This window comes from Filicampus tigris, chromosome 9 (assembly GCF_054856515.1).
Source record: "Filicampus tigris isolate MCC_2025a chromosome 9, RoL_Ftig_1.0, whole genome shotgun sequence".
Lineage (NCBI taxonomy): Eukaryota > Metazoa > Chordata > Actinopteri > Syngnathiformes > Syngnathidae > Filicampus > Filicampus tigris.
The window spans coordinates 12,300,071-12,324,938 of record NC_141225.1 but is presented as its reverse complement, the minus strand read 5'-3'; the positions used below and the strand labels follow the sequence as shown (position 1 = coordinate 12,324,938).

Sequence of the window (24,868 nt, the reverse complement as noted above, 5' to 3'; positions counted from 1 at the left end):
CATTACCCACCCCGTCCAAAAAATAGCTTGAAAAAAGTGCAGATTTTTCTCTCTGTTGTTAAATTGTAAAAACAAATATTCTGCCTGTAATTAATATCTTTATTGTTGAAAGTGACCAAAAAAGAAATTATTTTCTTCATATTTTTAAATTAATCAGCCAAATAATCAGTTACAGGAATTTTATTCTGCCAAATATTTAAAAAAAACCAACCTCACATCTCATCATCTCCCGTTTTCTTTCCCCATTTAAATACAATAAATGGAAATGACAATCTTTTCCAGCCTTCCCAAGAAATGAAACGTTTTCTTCATGAGGAAAATTGCTCGCTAATATTGTAGTCGTTAAACAGAATAAAAAATAACTTGTCACACTTTGCATCAACTGAATCGCCACTCATTCTGGAATAAATGGAGGCTTCCCCCGACTACATCAGCTTTGTGTTCAATGAAACAGGTCCAGATTTCGACACAAAGCAAACTGAGATGAGATCACGTCAGTATTCTTACTTTTGTGACATTTACGGTTGGTGTTGTGCTATGAGCTAATGTAAAAGGGGTGCCTTGGCTAAATAAAGGTTGGGAAACATCAGTCTATATCTATAGTGTGACCATCATCATGCCTTTAGTCTCTTGCAAAACAATAATCCATTCACAATAAGTCTTTTTTGAAAAATACATTTATTGACAGAGAACTCACTAGTACAGTGTGTGTGCGTGTGTGTGTGATCAAAAAGCTTAAAATGATCAATTGTCATCATAAATGACATCCATATGTAAGACTACGTATGCTGGGACACAGTCTGACTCTTGCTAGATAGGACTGGATCCCTTAATTATTATAATTATTATCGTTATCTTCTGGACAAGTGTATGCTTCCAATTTTGAAGGAACAGCTTGGGAAAGGCTCTTTTTGTGCACCACAAAAAGCAACACCAGTAAAGGCATTTGTGCATGAGTTTGAAGTGGAACATCTCCACCAACAAACATCTCTGGGATGGACTACAACAATTATCATAAGTCGGGCAGGCCCCTCTCTCGGGTCCAACGTCAATGACCTCTGATCTCGCTAATGTTCCCACAAAAGAAGAAGAGAGTAGAACGAATGAAAGCTGAAGAAGCCACGACCAACTAATGGTCAAATGCCACTAATACTTTGGTGTGTCTATTAATTCATTACTGTAATAATAAAAAGATGTCAAATTGAACTTGAGAGGAACAGAGTGGAAATCATTCAAGTAAAAAATATTTTAGCTCAACAAAAAGCAGCAACTTCTTGGAAAGAATAAAAAAGGGGGGAAAATGTATCCGCAGGAATTCTTGCTGCAAGGATGAATAGTACATTATCAAGTCATTTGAGTGAGAATCAGCCCAAATTACATAATAATGCAAAACATTCTGAAAAGAATAACATTCATAGATGAAGATATGTATTCAAGATTCGTGCCTCCAGGACAAGAGTGGGCTTGTGACTTAGGGTCATGGAGAAAGTAAAAAGTTCAGCGTATCCTGAGAATTGAAATAACTTGTTTTTTTTTTCTTTGCTAGTTTTGTTTTTCCAGGGGAACTTTTGACACAACAGAAGTTATACTGTATGAATCTTTAAATCTACTCAGTCAACCTTCACTCCTCACCACCAACGACACCCAACAACGGCGGGACGGGGCCAAGGCTCACCTGGCTCGAGCCTTTATTAAACCGCTCTCGTTCTTGGTCGTCCCGTTCCCACTCCATCTCCATGAGCGAGCGCTCCCTGGACGTTTCCCCTCTGGGATTTGCGTCCCCGCCGTTCCGGACGGACTCGGAGCGGGCCGAGGACGCCACCGGTGACGTCTCTCGGCTGTCAGACAGGAGAATTCCAGTCTCTGAGCTGTATTCGCTGTTTGAGTCTGCACCTAGAGAGCGGCCATCAAAAACAAGAGGAGGAGTTGGGACAGATGGTGGGAGCACTTTGATAAACAAACACAAGGAAAGCAGGGCTTCGCAAATAATCCGAGAGATTCGGGCGAAATCTGCCTGCTCCAATTTGAGCTGCATTGCAACTCATCCATTATTTTCCTCCCTTAAGCAAAAACATTGATTGCACTAATGTGCTATTGCACGGAATGCATATACTCGTCACATTCGCGCTTCTGGTTGGATGACAACTGCATTTTATTGGCTGTGTACCATAACAATAAAGTGGACTCTTGGCTCAACATTTTTTTCCCCGTCTCATTAAAATAGCAGAAATGTCTAGTTAAGTTAATTGTCTGTCAATAGCCGATTCATATTTTAGCATAAAAATAACACTACACAAGGAAAAAAAATATTAGGACCACATTAAAAAGAAAAAAACAATTGGAGATTAAAACTGATGGTCGCATGAAAACTACTAAAAAGTTAAAAGAACACAGTTTTATAATGTGAAAAGTCATATGTGCGGAATAAAGTGAGCATTTTAATGAAGTCGTAATAAACTATAATCAATGTTGCTTGAAAAGAAAAGAGAATAATCATACCATTAAACAAAAATAATAATTTGGGAGAAAATCCTGAAATCTTGTAAGACTGAATTTGTAGTGTTAAAAAAGTCATAATAATACAAAAATGTAAGCAAAGCGTTTACTTTTTACTTTATATTTTTTTTACCAGTGGCTCATTTTCATGAGACAGGACCACCCCTCAAAAGTTCTGCAAGTTAAAAAAAAAAAGGGGTTTAACAGTTTTATAACTCTTGATCCTTGATATATTTTGAAGAAAGCATGTCAAAGAGATGCTGTTAAGACACCAGGCAATTATTTGAAACCGTGGGGAAAAAAAATGTCCAATATTACGGTAAATCATATTAGACAAGGTACGGTAATATATGGCAGGACCTCGGACGTGTGTGGGAGTTTTGACATGGCATTCAACTGATAAAATGACTTTTTCCCAAAAAGTTGATCACCAGAATAACAATTTTCATACTCTTGCTTTTTTTTTTTTACATTTTACACAACGGAAAATATGCATTCCAAGGCTATATTAATTCTGCCACTGTGACATTTTGAATTGCCTCTTGGCTTAACGAGGAAGGTCAAAATTTGCGTTTTTTTGGTTGTTTTTGTTTTTAAACACAAATACATTTTTCATCCACTAAATGTCTTATTCTCTTTCATGAGAAGTTTATATTACATATACAACCTTGTAATTCCCTCTGTTTTTCCAATTTGCCCTTTACAGGTTAATAGGATCAATTTTATATCTGTGTATACCAGTCTGCTGCCCTTTTTGGTCTTTTGTGTGGCAGTGAGTGTTTTCACATAACACTTTTCTCAAATCAATATGTCCAAATAAGCAACAAGCCTGTCATTAGCGGCCGACTAAATGAGGAAGATAAACACACAGTGTGAACTAACCTTTCTCATGAAACAACAAGGGGAAGTCAAGCAAATATCAGCATTCAAACAGCAAAGATCATTAACTAGCTTTGGAAAAACTCTCTTAACATCTGTAATAGTTCACGTTTGAGATAAAGAGGGCCAGGTTGCTGCTTAGCTACATTCTGGCAATTTAGAGGTTTTGAATAAGTGTCTTAAACGTTATCGTCCTAGCCACATTATTCATTTTTTTTCCCCATTTGAAACATAATGCTGAATAGCTCACTGTTATGGGAAAATATGGGTTTAAAGTGTATAGCTTTGTAAAATGAGTGTAGGACCTATTATGTTGATAGATCAGTAATTGAACTACATATTGGTAGTTAAATGTAGTTTGAGACACTATTCTTAAATACTGTTGAAACTTGATATGAAAATAACAAAATGAATATATGGCGGTAGAAATAGATACAGCTTATACTTCCTCCTACTCCTTTTCGAACATGTAAGTGATCTGTATGTGTAAGCAGGACATTTATTACGTGTTGCATTATTTGTAACTGTTTTGCTCTGTTTTTTTCTTCTTTGTTGATGGCTTTAATTCTGCTCTTTTTTGCACAAGTTACTGTATTATACTGTACTCTTCTTTTTATGCGTGTTCGAAATAAATTGTTAAAAAAACACTGCAGTTACGCCTGACACATTCATTATTATATCGACCTAATAAAGCAAAATGGACACAATCGTTTTTTCGGTCTCGATAAATGGTCATTTTATTTACATGTGTGTGTGTTTACATATGTCATCAACATTTGATCGCGCTTCTTCGTTCCTTCCCATGTCAGCCAACTTGCTTGCCGCTGTGCAAGTGTGGGCACTTTTCCCACACTGGGAAAATATATAAAATTGTTATCGTGACAGGCCTAGCTGTAGTAGTTGTTATGAATTATCAGTCCAGGTAAGTAGTCACATTGTTGGCTCCTAGAAAGTAAAGTCACATTCACTGGTTGATATCTACTGTAGCTTAGTGAAAAGTAATTAGCATTGAACGTTTTAATCATGGAACCAGAACAAAAAGAACTCTGAAGGTGAAACCATGGCAATGTATCACCAGAAGACAAGATAATGAAAAAATAAATATAAACAATTCTAAACATGGTCAGGTGGGTGTCAATAACTTGCTGCGTTTGGAAATTCACGTTGGGTCTTGGTCCCAACGAGTTGACTGTACTGTTTATGAGTTGCTTCTCTTCCTAATCCTGTATTGGCTAGGCAAAGTTATTTAGATCACAAATATGGTTCCTTGCCAGCAGGTCACCCAGTTTGATAATAGCATCGCCCAGGTAAATGTGCCCGTGTCCTGTGACGCTGGTGTTTGGTGCATTATTAAATGCCACCACATGAGAGATATGATAATAAAGTCGAGAACATAGCTCTGAAAATGCCTCCATGTTGACAGAGAATATTGGGGCCAAACTAGAGAGAAATGGGTCACAGGTAATGTAATAATTACTTCTAGCCTACATAGCGGCTTATTGTTTTCAAGACTACACAACAAATGTTAAATACACAAAAAAGCATGCCGGTGAAAAGATGAAAATAAGCCTCTGAATCATCTTACTATGTGGATACAAAGTTGTAATTAAAATGTCAAGGTAGCTGACAGTTCTTGATTAATTTCATCTTAATTATTCAATGTACACGCAGAGTATGTGCCTGTGATGAATGTAGGCATGACAAAAACAAAATGAAAAGAAAAAAGCATGCAAACTGCACTGTAGTAGAGGAATGAGTTATACTAATGGTATAGCACTGTATCAATGCCAAAAGCAAACCACGAAAAGGGATTTGGGTAGGAAAAATAAACTGCAGGAACACTTCATAATTTTGGTGTGGAAATTGATTACGTAGGCATTTTTCCCAACTGCACCTGAGAGACACATACACTACCAGTGAAAAGTTTGGATAGAATTTCTAGTGCTATTGAATAAACTATTGTGTCAAAACCTTTGACTGGTAGTGTCGCGATTGGAGTAATAAACTGAAATTCAATATGAGCTATTCTGTATTAATGTGCTTTAACCTGGGTCGCAAAAAGAACCGAAGAACATACTGCAAATTTAGATGACGTTTGTCTCCCGCCGAAGACCTTCATATGTTCATGAGTTTTCATACAGTATACATTCCAAATTCATTCTTGGGAGAACAGACACGAACACAAAGTGACAGGAACAATTTCTTCGATGCTCTCTAACAGATCCATGCGCCATAAAGCGAGAAGTTCAAAGCTTGATTGCCCGCGGCCCCGAGACAGAATCGGCATGCGGAGGCAGGACAGAGTGTAGGCAAGCTGGACGGGTCAGTGGACCGGCCAAGGTTCCAGTGGCCGACCCGAGTGAGTAGACCACGCAGCGTGACAGGAGCACGACTACCTGTCACATTATTATCCCGAGTCGCCGACCCCAACGTCACGTCCACTCGGCTCACATGACATATGAAGAGTTGGGATTTTGTGAGGACTAGACACTTTTAGAACTAAGAGGTAACATCGAGTGCAAAAATGATGAAAATAAGCAGGTTTGACTGCACCTGATGTCGTGCATTTTTTGCTTTTTACTTTGTCTTTTCGTTGCCGCCAACATGTATGACGTTACATGAAACGTCAGCATATACTAGTGTACCTCATTAAGGTGGAAGTCAACCCAAACATATTTTTTTTCCTAGAATATGTTCTATGAAGGCCCACTAGTTGAAATGTGGCATTCTGATTAATATTGCATTTCTGGAATATGAGTTAAGCAACAAAATGCACCCACTTTTAGCCATCTCAGGGGGCGGCCATTTTGTCACTTCTGTCGACTGAAGATGACATCGAGGTTGCTGAGTGCTCAGATAATGACCAATCACGACTCACTTGTTTTCTGAAGCTGAGCCATGACTGGTCAATATCTGAGCCCTGAGCAACTTCGATGTCATCTTCAGTCGACAGAAGTGAGAAAATGTCTGCCCCCTGAGCTAGCTAAAAACGGGTGGAGTTCTCATATTCCACAAATGCAGTATTAATCAGAATGTCATATTTCAACTAGTAGGCCTGCATAGAACATATTCTGGAAAAATATGTTTGGGTTGACTTCCACCTTAAAGCCCAATTCGGCATGCATCAATACACTTCAGACTTACAGGTGAAGTCAACCCAAAAATGTACTTTACAATAATATGTCGTATAAGCCCCCACTAGTCCAAACACGGCATTCTGATTACAATTGCGTTTGTGGAATATGAGTTAAGTAGTAAAATCCACCCATTTTTATCCATCTAAGGCGATGGCCATTTTGTCACTTGATGTCTACTAAAAATGACATCACAGTTGCTCAGGGCTCAGGTTACAACCTGTTTTCTGAAGCTGAGCCGTGATTGGTTGTTACCTAAACAACTGTGATGTCATCTTCAGTCGACAGCAAGTGACAAAAAGGCATAAATCTGCTTTACTAATTTACGCATGCTGCACATCAAAAACAGTAGGAAGCATTCTTTCAACGATCAGTAAGGTAATTGACCAACCCAATACTAATATTAAGCTCCGTCTCTTTCTGTTCAATATATGGATGCCATATATTGAACAGAAAAAAATGAAGATGATCACAGAGTTATCATTCAACCTTCCAGTTGTGTCAAGTTCAAACACAGGCCTCTTTTTATAGAACCAAACAGAAAAAAATATTCTGCTGTTCCCATCACACGGGCTTTTCTTTACACATTGCATAATAGGCTGCGCTTCATACAGCAGCGACTGTGGTAAACACTCCCTCAGAAGCAGATAAGTCCCACGAGGATAAATTAGTGTCAAGTGAAATAGCGTTCTTGTGCATCTTTTACAGTGAAAGCAACTTTTCCATATGGCATCCGTCTTGCTGCTCACTGCCCCTGGGTGAGTGGCAGGACACATTCACCGGAGGCTGTTGTGTCTGGTCTTTTCATTAACACCTAATAAGGTGTAAATCACGCACACTGCTGCGCTCCTCTAAACAAAACAGTAGTGGAAACAACGTCCATAAACCCGAGGGTCATCTACCGCAGCTGAATGTTATGTTGGTTTTATAATGTCATTTTCTACTAACCACTCAAAAAAAACAAAAAAAAACGGGTCAATTTAATTGAGTAGTGGTGCATGTGTTCGACCAGTAGTGGCAATTCTGTAAAAGGTACAGATTTCAATATGTTCTCGTTGGAATTTGCGCTGGAAATCATTGTAGCTAAAAGATCAAGGAAGAAAACTGACATTTGACATTCAGCAGTACCTTGGATTACAAGTTTATTTAATTCCGTAACCACGCTTGTAACTTAAAACAATCGTATCTCAAATCGGATTTCCGCATTGCAATGAATGAAAATGCAATTAATCTGTTCCAGCCTTTGTTTCCTCTAGGGGGTGTGCCTTGGTCACCGGGGGGCAGTATAATACAGTCATTCAGAAACAAACAAAGCGTTTCCCAACTTAGTGACTCTGTAAACTGCAGTAATGTAATAATGTTTTGCAGAGGATAAAAGAATATATGGCTGTCTTCATGCACAGTGCAAAAACACATTCAAGTTCACAAAGTCCAACATGGAATTGAAAATACCTGAAATTTCTGAATCCGAATCCAATTCTTCTTGTTCTGAAAGCCTCCTTTCCGCTAGACGGGCTTCTGGAACGTAGAAGTCTCCCTGCCGAGCCAACGGCGCCATGAAGTGGATCAGATCGTCACTGTAGATCTCGAGGAACGGGTGTGCACACAGCTTCCTATCCTGTGACAACATTACAGTGAAGTTTGTGAGCTCAGCAAATACAATCCAAGTCAATTTGTCTTTTTTTTTTTTTTTTTTTGACCACATTTACTGGACGTTTACGAATTGCTATCAGCACATTAGAGCTTAGGAATGGGAATTTGCAGCGTTAACCTAATACAGCAGGGGTCTTCAATCCTGTTCCTTAAAGGTCAGCTGTCCTGCCTGTTTTTCATCCCTCCCTGCTACAACACATCCGATTCAAATAATCAGGTAATCAGCAAGGTCTGTAGAAGATGGATAACGATCCTGATCATTTGAATCAAGTGTGTTGCAGCAGGGAGTGGTGGAAAAAAGGCAGGACGGCGGACCTCAAGGAACAGGAATAAATACCGCTGTAATACAGGGTCTGCCAAAACTCAAAAGAGGGTACTTCTTTTTTTCTATTTTGTTTCAAGCATCACTTGGACAGATGTGAGTTTGTTTGTAAGCACATTATTCTGCTGCCCATGAGTCACCAAGTGACAGCAAAATTGCCACCCTGCAAGATGTTTTTCTGTCCCCGCCTGCAGTTTAGCGCCAGTTGGAGAAGCTTTATGGTCATCAAACTACTCCAACGCATAGTAAAATATACGCTATCCATGAGAAGTTTCTAGAAACAGGATCTGTTCTTGACAAACCACGCAGCAGAAGACCTGCTACTACCACTACTGATGAAAATAGAACTTTGACAGCAGGCATTCATACAAAGTCGGAGAAAGCTGTTAAACCGGGGATCTTCAATCCTGTTCCTCGAGGGCCGGCGTCCTGCCAGCTTTCCATCTCTATCTGCTGCAACACACAGCTGATTCAAATGATCAGGATCGTTATCCGTTCCAAAACACCCATTGTGCGAGTGTGTGTACTTGCATGTACCCAAGAGCAGATGTGTCGATAATATATCAAGTCTGTTGTCTCGTATAGCGATCTCAACTGTCAACATCGTAACTGCCATTCCCCATCTTCACCATTCGTGTCAATCAAACAGAGGCTCAGATCACGAACACCACTCCACTTCTCATTGCTCATTAACCTTTCATATGCCGTATTTTTGTTATTCTGCTCTTGCGCCTCGGACGCCGATTACTTCCACACTTTTGGCATGAGCGAAACGTCTTGACAGGGTGCAGCTCCAGTCCAACAAGCCAAGGTAATCGATTTCATCTGAAAGGACATTTGAAGGTCAACATGTTCTAATGAATATTTGGTCAGAAATCATTCAAAAAAATAAGCACAATATTTTTTTTTAATCAACATTTACTAACATTTATTGATAAACAAATTTAACCATCAAGGCGTTTTAGTTTTCGAATAATTAGACTGTGTATGAAAATCTACTAAATTCTGTTTTTATTCATCATTTGTCGGCTTCACTACAAAGTAATAAAAATTCTGTATTATGGTAGATGATAATATGCAATAAAATTGGAACGTCCATGTAAAGGTATGAAGGTATGTGAAGTTTGTGAGCTCAGCAAATACAATCCAAGTCAATTTGTCTGTTTTTTGTTTTTTTTCCCGACCACATGTACTGGATGTTTACGAATTGCTATCAGCACATTAGAGTTCAGGCACAGCAGGGGTCTTCAATCCTGTTCCTTAAGGTCCGCTGTCCTGCCTGTTTTTCATCCCTCCCTGCTACAACACATCCGATTCAAATAATCAGGTAATCAGCAAGGTCTGTAGAAGATGGATAACGATCCTGATCATTTGAATCAAGTGTGTTGCAGCAGGGAGTGGTGGAAAAAGGGCAGGACGGCGGACCTCAAGGAACAGGATTAAATACCCCTGTAATACAGGGTCTGCCAAAACTCAAAAGGGGGTACTTCTTTTTTTCTATTTTGTTTCAAGCATCACTTGGACAGATGTGAGTTTTTTTGTAAGCACATTATTCTGTTGCCTATGAGTCACCAAGTGACAACAAAATTGCCGCCCTGCAAGATGTTTTTCTGTCCCCGCCTGCAGTTTAGCGCCAGTTGGATCAAACGTCCATGTAAAGGTATCCGGTGTTTGTGTTAAGGATTTCTTACAATAGCTATCAACTATGTCTATAAATCGCTGCAAGTGACCACTTGTACAAGATTCCTAGGAAATCACAATGCCCCCTCACTTGTGAGTTATTTTTAGAATAGGTCATCAGGTTACTTGTGGTCATTGAGGGCTACCTGGTGCTTTTGGCTCACCATTTTGATGACTCCTGCTCCAGATTGTTACTCTTTAAGAACATTGAAACTACAATTGTACGGCAATGATTTGGTCATCCTCATTTTTTTTTGCTGTTTTTTTTTTTTCACTTTACCTCTTTGCCAACACTGCTGTCTTAATTGTTGGCTCACGTAAAACACAAAAAGGCAAAACATAAGGAGTCTCACCTAAATGGCAGTTCAGTATTTTTGCTAAAAAATTGTTGGCTCCATTACGTCCTGTTCAACCAGAAACATTTGATTTATAGTTTGACCATATCTAAATTGTTATTGCTTAATTTGACGAGAGGAAAAGCATGAAGATATTTAGTGCGACGTATTGTGCTACTGACCTATGGTTTATGACGTCTTTACACCTTTGTTCAAATGCGGGTTTCACTGCTATCGCCAGTACCTTAGCGTGAGTGTTTTGAGCCTTCAATAATTTCGCATGCAGCATGCCTTTCCAAGACTTTCAACTGTCGAGATTGCTCTATAGCTTCTCGACAGATCCTGAGAGAAAAAATATCCTTGCAGGCCCTGCTGATAGTCCGCTTTCAATAAAGCAAAAGTAGAGACAGTAAGGTTTTTGAAGAGTGAAACAGAACTTGTAGGACTCACATGCACACATTTACACACACCCATACACACGTGAAAAGTATATTCTTACAGGAGACATCTGACTTCTTTTCAAACTCCATCCCATCAGCTTTATCACCACCTGTCTCAGCGGTGACGTGCCTCGCTCTGCCATATGTAGCAACATCCATTTCAGTGATTTCAACGTCAATTATCAATCCCCCCCCGACCCCCTCGAGGCTTGTGTGTCCACGTCATGCTTGGAAAATGTGTTGCATAATGCATACCGATGCGCTACCTGACAGACACTAGCCATCAGAGATTGTCAATCTAAAATAAAAGAATGCATTAAGAGGAGCCTTGTCGGTAATGCAGTGGCTCCATTTTCTTTCGTTGTTTCTTTTGTTCTAAATAATGGAAGGTCGGAGAATTTGACGCAACAGAAAGGGAAGCGGCGCTTCTGAGTTCAAATGAACTGACAAGTAGCAGTATTTAAGAGTAGACTGCCGTCTAATAAAAGACTGAAATCTTCACCAATCAACCTCTTTGTCCTCTGCAAATGCGTCAATCATTTTTACTTTTAAACTTCAGGATGTGAGCCATTTGCAATAAACGTTTCAAATAAAGATAGGCCTTATATCTATACATGCATGCATTGAGGTCCTGATCAAAGCCGAGTGAGTCTGCTTTCACCCATAATGTCACGTTGTTTCATGTAGTCCAGTCACAGTTCAGCTTCTCTCGTCTTTAGAATTTATGTAAAATGAATCCCATCTTAAAATAAATTTGTAGTAAAAAGGGCAGGAAGGAAATGCATTAGCAGATGACAGTTTCTTATTCTTTTGAAAAAAAACTTTTATTCAGGGAAAACTGATGGCTCGACAAGTAAAATAACATAAAATGTCTCTCAAAAGTGTCAAACCTTAAGGTTGTACAAGTTGTAAACTAGACGAAATTCCAAAGTCACACAAAAAACGTGAACATTGAATCGCCATTCACTTCAACTAAGTGAGCATAGAAAGAATTAATTCCACAGTGTGAACTGTTTTTTTCAGATTTTTTGTGCCACAGAAGGCTACTATTAATGGAAAAGTGGAGCCATATGATTTCCATAAACCAAATTGACAAATTAACCATCACAACATGGAAGTTGTACACGCTTCTCTGTCCTGGCATGGTCAACATTAGCTGACAATAATAAAGAGGCAGAGGCAACTGCTCATTTTGGACAGAAACCGATTCAGATGCCGGTTGCCAGCACACCCGCAAACAGCTTGTACAGTTAAAGATTTCATGAAGGTGACAGTTTGACCTGGGTTGACAGATTCATTCCTTTGACATTCTTTTCAAATAGGAACAATAGTTTTGAAACATGAACAATTCTATGATTCACTAGTGTGTCAGAGTGAATTGTGGTCAAAACTAGAGGTTCCGCTGTTATTCATTCTAAATGGATTAATCCCTCGCAAGCAGTCCGAACTGAATCAGAATAGGAATAAATATAGCACTATAATACAAAGATCATGCATTACCACATTTCAATTATGAGCCATTAGTTTTGTTACTTTACACGTAGTGGCAGGCAGTCTTTCAGTGATCCGATGTGATGATTACCGCACTTAGTATGTCATCAGTAAAATGGTAAATCAAATACACAATTAAAGCAAAAGCATCATATCCAGTGATAGACTTTAACCCGGCAGCAATGCTTGTCCAGCTATAATTGAAGCACTGCACTAATTAGTCACTAATTAGTTGTAGATGCATTTTGTATTTATGCATTTCTGACCAATTTGATGGGCTTCCCAGGTTCCCGCAAAAACAAAACCTACATTACAGCTTTGCATTGATTTGTAAACAAAATAGCTGAAATAGTTGTAAAAGATTGCTTGTGACAATTCTTCAACAGCTGATTAATATGAGCAGTATAATAATAGCAGCACAAAGGTTTTGGTGGGATGAACCAAAAATAAATTGGAGTGCCCTTTTTCGTTGTCCTGACAGAACGTGTCGCGCAGTTCAACGTCGTCTTTCATGTGTTTTGAATCATTTTTGGAATACAGCGGTGATCAATGGCAAAATGGGACATCAAGCTCTGACTAGGCAGGAAACTAGATCAAACATTTTTGTCGCGTTTTATGTTTGGGGGAACTGTACAAATTAAATTAGCTACAGTGGCTATAAAAAGTCTACACACCCCTATTCAAATGCCATGGGTTTTTGTGATATGAAAAAATGAGACCGAGATTAATCTTTTAAAAACGCTTTCCAAACATTTGTGTGGTCTATAACCCGTATACCTCAATTGAGAAAAAGTCTTTGAGAGGGAATATAAAAATACACAATTAAATAATGTGTTTGCACAAGTAAACTTCGCTGTCATCGAACTGCAACAAAATCTTCCAAACACATGTAGGAGAATATGTTACAGTCCAATTAAACCAAGGCTAAACTTCTTGGCCATAGTTTCTAATGGCATGCAAATAAAATACAACACAACCGGTACTCATCACCAAAAGAACACCATACCGACTGTTAAGCATGGTGGTGGCGGCATCATACGTTGGGGCCATATTTCTTTACCTGGACCTAAGACTTAAGCCCAAGTCATGGGAATGATGAAAATTCAAAATATCTGGGGTTTTTTTTTGTATAAAATCTTCATGCTTTTGCTAGGAAGCAAAAAAAAAAAAAAAAAGGCAGGAAATGCTGCTGACTCTCTTTAAAGACGAGTTAAAAGCTTAAAAAAAAAGTTGAAAAGTGACCGATTAATCCTGAACACAGCCACACCCAAGTTACGAGTCTGTACACTTGTTTATATTTAGCCTACATCCCCTCTTCAAGAGATTTGTTTTCCAACTGAGCTGTCCAGGTAATAATTAAACACGAACGATGGAAAAAAGCCTTGAAATCATTTGTCTTGATCTCATTTTTTATACGTCCCCTCCCAAACAATGGCACTTGAACAGGTGTGTGTAGACTTTTTATACCCACTGTATATTTAAGACCTGTGAAAGTCTGAGTTGAAAATACCTCATTCAGAACTTCTTGTTGGGCCTGTAAATAAAACTGTGTGAACATAGGAAGGTAAGATTGATTCCTTATAACCATCATCAGTGAAGACCTAACCTAAGACCTACAGTGGAATTCCTGGCACACACTGCACGGTATGCTTGTGTATTTGGGGAGGGGATTGCGTATAGTATGCTATTGATTTTTGTTGTATTTTCTCCATACACTGCAGAATCAGGACCACTGGGACCAATGCAAGCACTTACAGGCAGTAAAGATGATCAGGGTCATGGGAAGGGCATTTCTTCTCAGACCATACACATGAATTACACTATTCCAACAGATTGTCATTTTCAGAACTATGAAAGTGTTCAACTATAACTCGATTGAGGGAATGCATATGGGAAATCAAACAGGCCGACAAAATGACTTACTTTAATTGTCTAAAAATGAGACACTGTTGAGAATATCCATCTCTGCTTTGTGCAAGTGTATAATTGTTCTCGCCTGATCGAATATTTGCAACCATCTACCGGCACGCAGTAAATAAGTGTCTTTATTACTGAACAAATTTGTATAATACAAATTTTTGTAATTGTGCACCTTTATTGTCCCATTTACGTTTACTGTCCTACCAAAGACCGAGACTCTAAATGTTGCTTATTTACAACCGATCTGCAGCAGATCCTGGGGGACCTGCTGACCGATAGATGGTCAACAAGAGGAAGAGGATGTGCAAGTGTTTTCTCTTTCCAGGTCCCTCGCCTGGGGGACTACATCTGCATGGGACCTTACAGTGAGTGCGTCACGCTCCCTTGGATAAATAAATGAAACACTGCAGTGTATTTTTAGAGCTCTAAAAACAGGATAATTCTGATCTCTCTTGGTAAAACATGCCTATACACTTAGCCTATACCATACATTATGGCTTGACATGTTATTTCTTTTCCTAGAAAGCCAAGTAAATGCATAATCCAGGTTATACTAAAAGAAGAAAGGGTGTTGTCACATATCATGAAGTTAACATGACTTGGATGGATCATTCAATATATGAATACAAGCTTAGAAGCACTACTTAGTAAAATATCGCAATCCTCTACATATGACATATGAGTTTCATTGTTCCGTAACTCCGCTTGTAACTCATTTAACAGCTATCTCAAATCATTTTTTCCGATTGAAATCAACAGAAATGCTATTAATCTGTTCTGGACTGTTTTATAATGCATTTTAATAAGTAGCACGCTATAGAATATTGTACTTTTAAAAACAGAATAATGACATACAGTACAATAATTTGGAGTTGAACTTTATAAATAGACGCATCTGCAAATGTGTTATTTTTTCACTGTGCATGATTGGTTACGACTGTGGGACGTATTTACTGAGTAACAGCTTTAAAAAATAAATACATATTTGTACGGAACTTGTTAGAAGTTGCTAGTTAACCTAATATGTATCATTTGGTACGGATGAGGTCAACCAAGGAAGACCTATATATTCTATATTTAAAAAAAAAACAAAAAAAAAGGCAATGCTTATTATACGTAATTTCAGTTACAAGAACATGATGAGAATTGAATGCCAGATTGTCCTCAGGGGAAAATCAATATCTTCTAATTCCACGGGGCGTTGCATCCACTGGACTGTCGAGGGAATGTCATCATAGATGACACAAAGGTTGTTTGTATGGAGAAAAACAGTCAAGAAATAATTATATGCAAACAACAACCTTAGTCAACAAAAGGCCCTTTTCTCTAGAGGAGGCCAGCATAAAGGAAGGAAGGCCAGAAGTGGCTTGCTGACAGAACAAATTATAGATAAATTGTTCCCACTGCGGCGGCACGGTGGTCGACTGGTTAGCACGTCCGCCTCACAGTTCAGAGGTCGTGGGTTCGATCCCGGCTCCGTCCTCCCTGTGTGGAGTTTGCATGTTCTCCCCGTGCCTGCGTGGGTTTTTTCCGGGTACTCCGGTTTCCTCCCACATTCCAAAAACATACATGGTAGGCTAATAATTGGACACTCTAAATTGCCCCTAGGTGTGATTGTGAGTGTGTGTGTTTGTTTGTCTCTGTGTGCCCTGCGATTGGCTGGCAACCAATTCAGGGTGTCCCCCGCCTACTGCCCGAAGACAGCTGGGATAGGCTCCAGCACGCCCCGCGACCCTTGTGAGGATAAGCGGTATCGATAATGGATAGATGGATGGATGTTCTCACTGCAGTGCTACAATACAATACAATACAATACCATTTTATTTATATAGCGCAAAATGTTATGTGGCTACATTTCATGTACACTGAAAAAATAAAACCATCAGATACCCAGATTTTCAAAGTAAATGTAAAGGCTGCTTAACAAATCTGTCTGGATTCAGATGATTTTATTTCGTGCAAGCACTTGATGAAATAAAATTGAGTAAATGACGTAAAGCATTTTTTTTACAGTGTATTTGTTGATTCTGCACTAAAAAAAGTTTTGGTTGAATTTACTAAATTTTATTTCATCAAGTGGTTGCGCGAATATAATGATCTTGCTCCAGATACATGTTTTAAGTAGACAATACATCTGTTTAAAAAATGTATCTGGATACAGATTATTTTATTTTGTGAACCACATATGACTATATGCTAAAAACTCACCTGTTACTCAAATGAGTTTTCATACAATTAATAAATGAACTTAAAAAAAGTGCCTGAGATGGAGTACTGCACATTTGGAGATGTTCGATGCGTATGATCAGATTCAGAGTTTGGGGGGGGGGGGGGGTAAGACAACTTAAGTTTGTTTTTGAGAGCGTTACAATGGAATTGCCTTCATATAAAAAAACTGGATCACAACACGTCATCAATGTATAATCAACTATTTAGTTCTCCTTCGAATACAAAATAAAACACTATTACATGTCCATTTGCCAAAAGATTAAACGTAAATTCAACGGCACTGCAAAACCATTATTCACACTCGTGGACTACAAAGCAGAGGGACATTTTACCACATCTGATACTGTGTTAAACTGCTTGCAGAATTACTACATTATATTATTTGGTTGTTCATATAAATCAAAATTCAAAGTAGACATATACTGTACTCTCACTCATCCAAGAGCAAATGGTCTACATTTCATATAAAGGCCCTAAAGGTGCAAAAGTCAATTCAAAGATGCTGAAGACATAATGAGTGACAGAACTCACTGTCAGTACGAACAATCCCGGTGTCACTCAAGCAGCAATTCTGTCTTCATTGACGCGTTCAGCCATGACAACATAAAAAAGGATTGCCTGAAAGTCAGTGACCTGAATAAAGCAGTTAATTCCTAAGCTTCTTCTTTATCTACGCAATTTTCTTTAGTTCCCCCTCTGAAGTCCCAGACCCCTTCACCTTGGTTAACAGGACCCCATCCCTGTCGCACTTAGACTTGAACGGTTTAAAATTGCCTCCTTGATTGCTATTCAGAAAATTGATGGCAGCATGGTAGAGATAGTGGTTAATACATCATCCGCCTGCAGTTCTGAGGTTGGACGTTCGAATCCAGGCTCTGGCCTTGCTATGTTGAGTTTGCATTGATTCTTGCTCTTCAAAGTGCCTCAGATTTGTCTGCAAGTTCATTCAATTTAATTCATACACCAAACGATGATTAAATTAATGAGTGTTATGGGCTTTTCTCACGTCTTAACGATATTTGAACACTACATTGTAGAAGGTGTGAAACACATACAACATGCAGAGCAACAAACATAAAATCTTATGTAAATCTTGCGAGTGGCAAGACACTCTACTCTATCACATGTAAGACAGTAATCAAATAGCATCAATGGAGGCCGCTTTAAAAGTGCTTTTAACACACATTTAACTTGATTGATTCGATCGTTGGTGGCACCAAACAATTTGTCCCAGATCTAAAAATAAGCTGACCTTCGTAAATTGCAATCACACTTAGCAGCATGATCTTGATTCAGAGCGACAGGGCAAAGTTTGAATTTGATCAATCAAATGCAGATGTGACATTTAACACCAACAGTAGAGTCCCACACGCTTGGAGATGAAAGTCATGTTTGAACGGGCAAACTCTGCAGAGCCTCCAGTGGGAAGTGTTCGCTTCCAGGCTCCTGATGCAACATTCTCTATAAGAGTGAATACTAACTTGGTTTTGAGGCTTGAAATTTGATTACCGGTACATTTAATTCCAATTGAGAAAAGAAAAAAAAATAGATAGGAGAACCACCGCACCCCCCAAATTTAAAGCATTGTAAAAAAAAAAAAAAAAAAAAAGGTTTAAAGTGGAAGTGAACCCCATTTTTTTTTTTCAAGAATATGTTCTATGCAGGCCCACTAGTTGAAATAAGGCATTCTGATTTATATTACGTTTGTGCAATATGAGTGTTAAGCAGAAAAATCTAGCCATCTCAGGGTGCGGCCATTTTGTCACTTTTGTCGACTGTAAATGACATCACAGTTGCACATGTCTCAGGTAACGACCAATCACGGCTGACCTATTTTCTGAAGCCGAGCTGTGATTGGTCGTGGTACAGTCGACAGAAGTGACAAAATGGCCGCCCCCTGAGAAGGCTACAAACGGATGGATTTTGCTTGTGGGCCTGCATAGAACACATTGTTCTAAAAAAATGTTTGGGTTGACTTCCAGTTTAAACGTTATTAGAAATACAATAAGATAGGGATAGGCATAATAAATTAAGCGTAAAAAAATTCTTACAAATGTTTTAAATTGTGTGGATTGATTGATTGTGTGCGTTGAATAATTACGCTCGTGTTTCTGAGGACATCACGTCTCCCGGCATACAACTGTGCCTCCATGTCTTTGTCCACAGTACAACACCGCGTGACCTTCTCTGACCTTTCTGAATTTACATCATAGCCAAAAGTCTGCATGTTTCATAAGCCCCGAGGACAAGCAGATGTGCCCCGGCTTGCACCACTGTGGTCCGCCATAGTGGCAAGGCTAACACAAAATTGCAAGAGGCAGCACTTTGTGAGGCTTCATGAGCATGTTGCCATGTGTGTTGGTTGCTAAAAATAAGGACATTATTGGGGAACAAAGGTAAACTTGCTTTATATTCAGCACAGACGCTCAGAGCTGGCAATCAACTTTAGTGCCCTCAAGCAAACAAATGTTCCATAGTCTGCCTTTCTCGAACCTTTAGATCTCGGTGAATGTCAGCAATATTATCTTCCCGTTCCAGTCCTCACTACAGGTCTGAAGGCCCGGCTACGGCGCACCAATCAAATCTCAAGACGCCACCGCATCTGTGATGAAGCTCACCACTTGAGGGGTTAGGCACAGAAGAAAGACTCTGGGGCTGATCGATGGTCTGACTAGGCAAATATCAGGCTTGACCACAGGGTGGCAAAACAAAGTGTCTGACAGCGAGAAATCTTCCTGCCATGGCAAGCCAGATCTGCTAAATGCTGATGAGCTGCTTTGAAAAGGTCTCACCATTTGGGAAATTCAATGTGTCAGACATCAACTGCATGCTTTATTCAAGCGAAACCAGCGCAGAACGAACAGTGTTACTCAATATAGTTCAAAGAAAGATCTGCAGCTACGGGGGAAGACTGCAAAGCGTGAAAGTTTGGTTTTTGGAATAGCAAAAGGCTACAATGAATATAAAAAGTTTATGCACTCGTGTTTGAATGCCAGTTTTTTGCGATACAAAAAAAGTTAGACCAAGATAATCCATTTCGCCATTAACGTGACCAATAACATGTCAATTGAGAAAAATAAATAAATAAATCAGCAAAAACAACTGCAATAATATGGTTGCACAAGTGTGCACACTCTTTTAAACTGAGGTGGTGGCTGAGTTCAAATTTAACCAAATACATTCCAACTCATGTCAAAGGGGAACTAAACCACTCGATTATAAAGAAAGAATTCACAGTATTAATCAGCACTAGCCAAAACACAGTACTCTGATTAAAACTGCATTTGTGGATTAAGAAAAAAATAATTCATCTGTGGTCGACAAAATCAGTGACGTTGAAGCTACAGTAGCCAGTTGGCTACAAAAACAGAATGCCATTGAACTGTATCGGCAGACCATTTGCAAAGAGCGATGGATTTACTCATTTGATCCCGTGTATACCAAGGTTCAACTTTTTGATGTCAGACATCCACAAAACGGGATCAAGGTCATCTCACAACCTTAAGTACTATACATGTCAACGATGGCATTTTTATGCAACTTTTGCACATGTAACAAATCAAATATGTATCTTGTTTTTGCTGAATATTTGCTAACTCTATATCTCTTCTTATAAATAAAGCGGGCAGGAATTGGCGAACGCAAATCACATTCTTGTGAATTGTTACTCCTGCCAGAGTGAAAGTACCTGAAAATGTCAGCCCACATAAATTAGTACATAAAGGCAGATGTTTAATTTTTTGGAGTATATACTAGTAAATACAAATACTTTGTCAATTTAAGAGAAGAGCAGCTGATAAAGAAAATATGCACATTTGAAAACTAACAAAAATTTTGACATCTTGGGTTTAGTTCCCTATCAAATGGATTCAGCACACACGTGCCATCTTTTGAAGTCCCTTGAATACCCCAAATAAAGTTAATCTGTTTTAGTGTGCTCGTTCTAACTTTTGTAGTCGCATCCTACAGCACGTGCCATAATCATCACACGGCTTCCACGGCATCAGAGTTATTGTTCAAAGGTAACAGTCGTGAGACGGGTACAAAAGAATTTCCAAGGCATGAAATATTCCATGGAACACAGTCATCATACAGTCGAGAAAATATGACTAAACAGTGATGTAACCAACAACTGGATCCATCACACTCCAAAAACCGATGAAAACATGACAACACTGGTCAAGGGAGGAATTTGGCCACTGAAGTGTTTTGAAAAGTATTAAAGAGCATCTAAAATCTAAAAGAATTGCCTACTGTTAAAACATAAAAATTGTCATATTGCAACTTTGATGTTCAAAGAGACTTTTGGATGGTTTTATTTCAGATGTCACTGTTTAGTTTTTAGAGTGGCCTCTAGGTAGATGTGTAAGGAAACAGCATTCCAAATCAACCTATTTCAAATTACCGACAACACCTCAAAATACTTGCTGGGTGTTTGAGAGCAGTGTCAAGGTGCATTCTGGGTGATGCAATGGAATCAAGTATTAAGTATTGCAAGAACTGAATTTCAATGCATATTTCCCCTCACAAAATGGACTTGTGCCGTTTAAAAAAAATGTTCAGTGAGGTTTGAGACCTCATTATTATGTCCCAGGCAAACTTCAAACCGGTAACACTGATCCATATTTCAATAACAAAACACCATGGTGCTGTTCCACTGGAGACTGCAAATGTGCAGTACAGTTAAAGAAGAAAGTGTTGCAAATCCCTCAAGAATGTAACATCATCTGGACTCAAGCATGTGCATTTCCTAGTCATAGCTGACTGACATACCGATAAATTGAGATAAGAAGACATACACCATAACACCATAACCTATATTTACCAGAAATGTAGTTTATAAAGTCACTTCTGGGTCAATCTGGTCTTTTTTCTTTTTTGTGTCCGTTGTGCATTTGGGACAACAGACTCGTTGCGGGCTGCACAGAATGAGATGGCCAGTCTTGAGTTTGACAGTTATTGATAAATTAATTGATTTTAGGGTGTGCCAATACATAGCACATTGCCTAAAAGTTTGGAAAAAAAATCCACAATCCGAGAGCCAGATAGGACAAGATAAGACAAAGTGTCCTGGAATTAAATGATCTCCATTACGGGGTTTTTTACGGGGGGGTTCCTTTAGCTTTTAGTGTGTATGCCCTTTTCACAAAGAATTACAACAGAAGAAGTTACAATGAAAGCATGATTATTATTATGAAGACCAGTTGCGACCAGTACAACTTTTTGGTTTTTAAACTTGCATGGTAAATTACTTAGTTCAACTATAAACTGCCGGGTACTTCAAGTTTTATGCTGGCAGGTGTTTAATCCCTGCATCCAAAAAAAATCCATAATTTCTTAAATGGGAAACCACAGATTGTGTTTTGAGTTCCAATAGCCCACCATTGAATGGTACAATACCAGTGGAGTAATAGTGGGCAACTACTGCCAGTGAATGAGTCACACACAAAATCTCAGAGGCACAGGTGGATAAGATGGACTAAAACCGACAGCTGAGTTACGTGAGGGGAAGCAAAGATAAAACTGTGATGTAATTACGTGAAGAAGAAGACCGATGGCCAGTTAGATTATCGGCTGTGTACGTTGACCTCTTAGACTTGTCTAAGTGCCACTGGAGGGCAGCCAGCTTTCCACTGCGTCCAAACAGATGGCGGAGGTAGCCAGACAGGACCCAAGCCAACATTCCTCCGACAGAAGCAGTGCTACCGAAGACAACCTGTGGTGCTGCCACCTGTTTTCGAGCACACTGCATTATTAAACAATCGCCAGATTCGCCACACAAGTCAGCACATCCCAATGACTCATTTACACAGGATCCCTCAAGCAGCACCTAGTAAGGCCCTTCATCCTACGGTCATAAAAGACATTTTCACTTTCTTTCATTGCTTTTGCCCTCCAGTTAACTCCACACGTATGGTACAATAAATCAGTTTGCTGCGCTACCTAAATAATACCTTCACAACTCCTGAGGATGCTAAGAAAAAGTGCAAAAGAATATTAAAATACCAGAAACTTCACAATGTTATGTATTGAGAACTTAATTTCCTCTGTTTGACTTTACCCTTAGCAATGATTCATTTTGTCACCCCCCCCACACACACATTCTTGTTTCATTTTTGTCTCCACTGCTAAAATGAGCCTGTGATTCATTGTGTTTTTTTACCCATCTCCTCCTGCTAGGAAGTGCAGGAATGTAGTTTTATAATACAGTATTTGAAAATGCAGTTGCAAGTTCACTATCTGCAAACACATTGCATATTGAAACGGAAATACTTGAGTCAAAGTTTTAAAATTATTGTTGATATTGCTATAAAGATACTCAACCGGGAATTGTGTGATGGAATCAATTGAAATCAATGAGATTAAGCTGCGGACATTGCAAACTTGTTTTTTGTAGAAACAGTTAGAGCAAAATTTGAAGGAAAGGGAGTCCTTGATTTAAACCCAACAAACATCCAGCACCCTGACGCCCTCCGTGATCTTCTTTGTTTACTCAATTCAGATGAGAAGACAATTGTCTTGCAGCTGGGACTTGACGTCTATACTTTATGTATTGGAAATTCGTACAACTTTCCGAGTTTGAGAAATCTGGGTTGTGATCGTAGAGTCAGCGTTGCAGTTAAACCCACAATTATTCTTACCCAAGGCATGTTTTTTTCCATTGTGATCTAACTGGAACAGACACTAGAAAGTAGCACAAGAATATAGAATGTAGTATAGTGTACATTTGCAGTATTCCAATCTATCTCAGTATTCCAATCTCAAGGACCTGTAGATTTTTGCAAAGTACATTTTTGATTGATTAATATCCATATCACCCATTCAATAAATACACATTGCACTTTAAGTCAATTTTGGCAACGCTACAAATATTTTTCGCCTTAACTGAATGTGTTTTTTGTGGGCCTTTTTCCAACCTCACAGTCATATTTGGGTACACGTTTCTAAGTGCAAGCCTTAGGTTCCAGCAATATTTCTGATGCGATAGAAGGCAGATTGTGTAACAGGTGGGTGCAAAAACAAAATACCTTGATGTAGCTTTCTAGCCGCGGATAGACTCTTTTTACTCCCAGGAGGATAGAGAAAATGGTCCTGTGGGGGAATGAGGTAGTGACCACGTGTGTGACTTCAGGAAAGGAGAAAACTTTAAAGCCGGATATCTCGTAGCGCTTCAGAAGCTCCTTGTCGGCCTTGTCCTCCCCCTCGCTCACAATACTGCCGACAGCACAGCGGCACTGAGGTCCAGGCACCTTTGAATTAAATAAACATAGGCAGAAAAGGGGGATCATTAAAACAGAACATGCTCAGGCAGCATATATTTGAGGGCTTGCTTTGCTGACAATATAAATATTTTCTGTATCGTGAGCCTGGTAACGGAGTTTTAGAGACAACATGCTCATTAATTAGAGCTCTAATTGTAGTATTTGGCGATCTGAGCCTTCCGAGCAACCTGATGCCAATTAAGTAGAGGAGGATGGAGAGGAAAAAAAGGCAATGCTCTAAACAAATGAACCCTCTTGGGACAGCCGAGCATGCTGAGTGCCACTAGAAGCACAGAATACATAAGATGAAGTGATTTGTGCAAGAAGCTATCACATTTATGTTCTTCATGCGCTGCCATCATGCTAATTTTTGTCTCGCTCAGTGCTGAGAATGAAGGTTCTGTGCACTTTGCGCTGGAATGCGGTAGACATAAATAGTGATAATTTAACAGAACAGAGGACACTGATGGTTTTAGGGCAGCAGCTGTCAAATATTTTTGCAATCAATTATTCTACTCATTATCACAATATTTGAGTTACCGGATCATAACCGATTTTGCATTATCAAACAACAAAATGTGCTTGTCGTGCGGGTTTTATTGTTCTACACTGGGGTTGCCATCCTCACATTCCACAATATATTATCTGTGACTTTGAGTGTGTGTGGTTTGAAAGGCGAGGCCTAGCCTGGAAATTGACGAGGGACTGTTGTGAGCTCATGTTAGCGGCTTGCTAACTGGAAGCAAGTCTGGGTACCGTTTATAGTGTTCAGTTGTAGCTATAGCAGTTTGTATATGAACGTGCTTGTTATAACGTGTTTATTTTGTTACTGTTTGTTCAATAAAGTGCACCAGCAGCTGTGTCTACTGTATTGTTGGCGGGGGCATTACAAGACCTGCTAACTAGCGGTAGTAGGCTAAATGAAACTAGCTAACCGATACCTTTTGTTGCCGATCATAGGTGTGCTCTTATGGTACGTTGGTAGTTAGTTTAGCTTTGCTGATCCATATTGCACTTCATCTATTTT

General features: G+C 39.2%; 1 protein-coding gene across 1 annotated transcript in view; it reads right to left on the bottom strand.

The window, feature by feature from the left end:
• Positions 1-667: 667 nt before the first annotated feature.
• tex264b (testis expressed 264, ER-phagy receptor b) overlaps positions 668-24,868 on the bottom strand; it is a 30,551-nt gene continuing 6,350 nt past the window's right edge. Inside the window, exons 2-4 of the mRNA XM_086040710.1 lie at positions 23,608-23,829; positions 7,962-8,127; positions 668-1,893 (exon numbers count right to left, since the gene is read on the bottom strand). Of these exons, the coding sequence (XP_085896836.1) occupies positions 1,622-1,893; positions 7,962-8,127; positions 23,608-23,829 (660 nt within the window). The 3' untranslated portion in view covers positions 668-1,621. The remainder of the gene's footprint in view (positions 1,894-7,961; positions 8,128-23,607; positions 23,830-24,868) is intronic.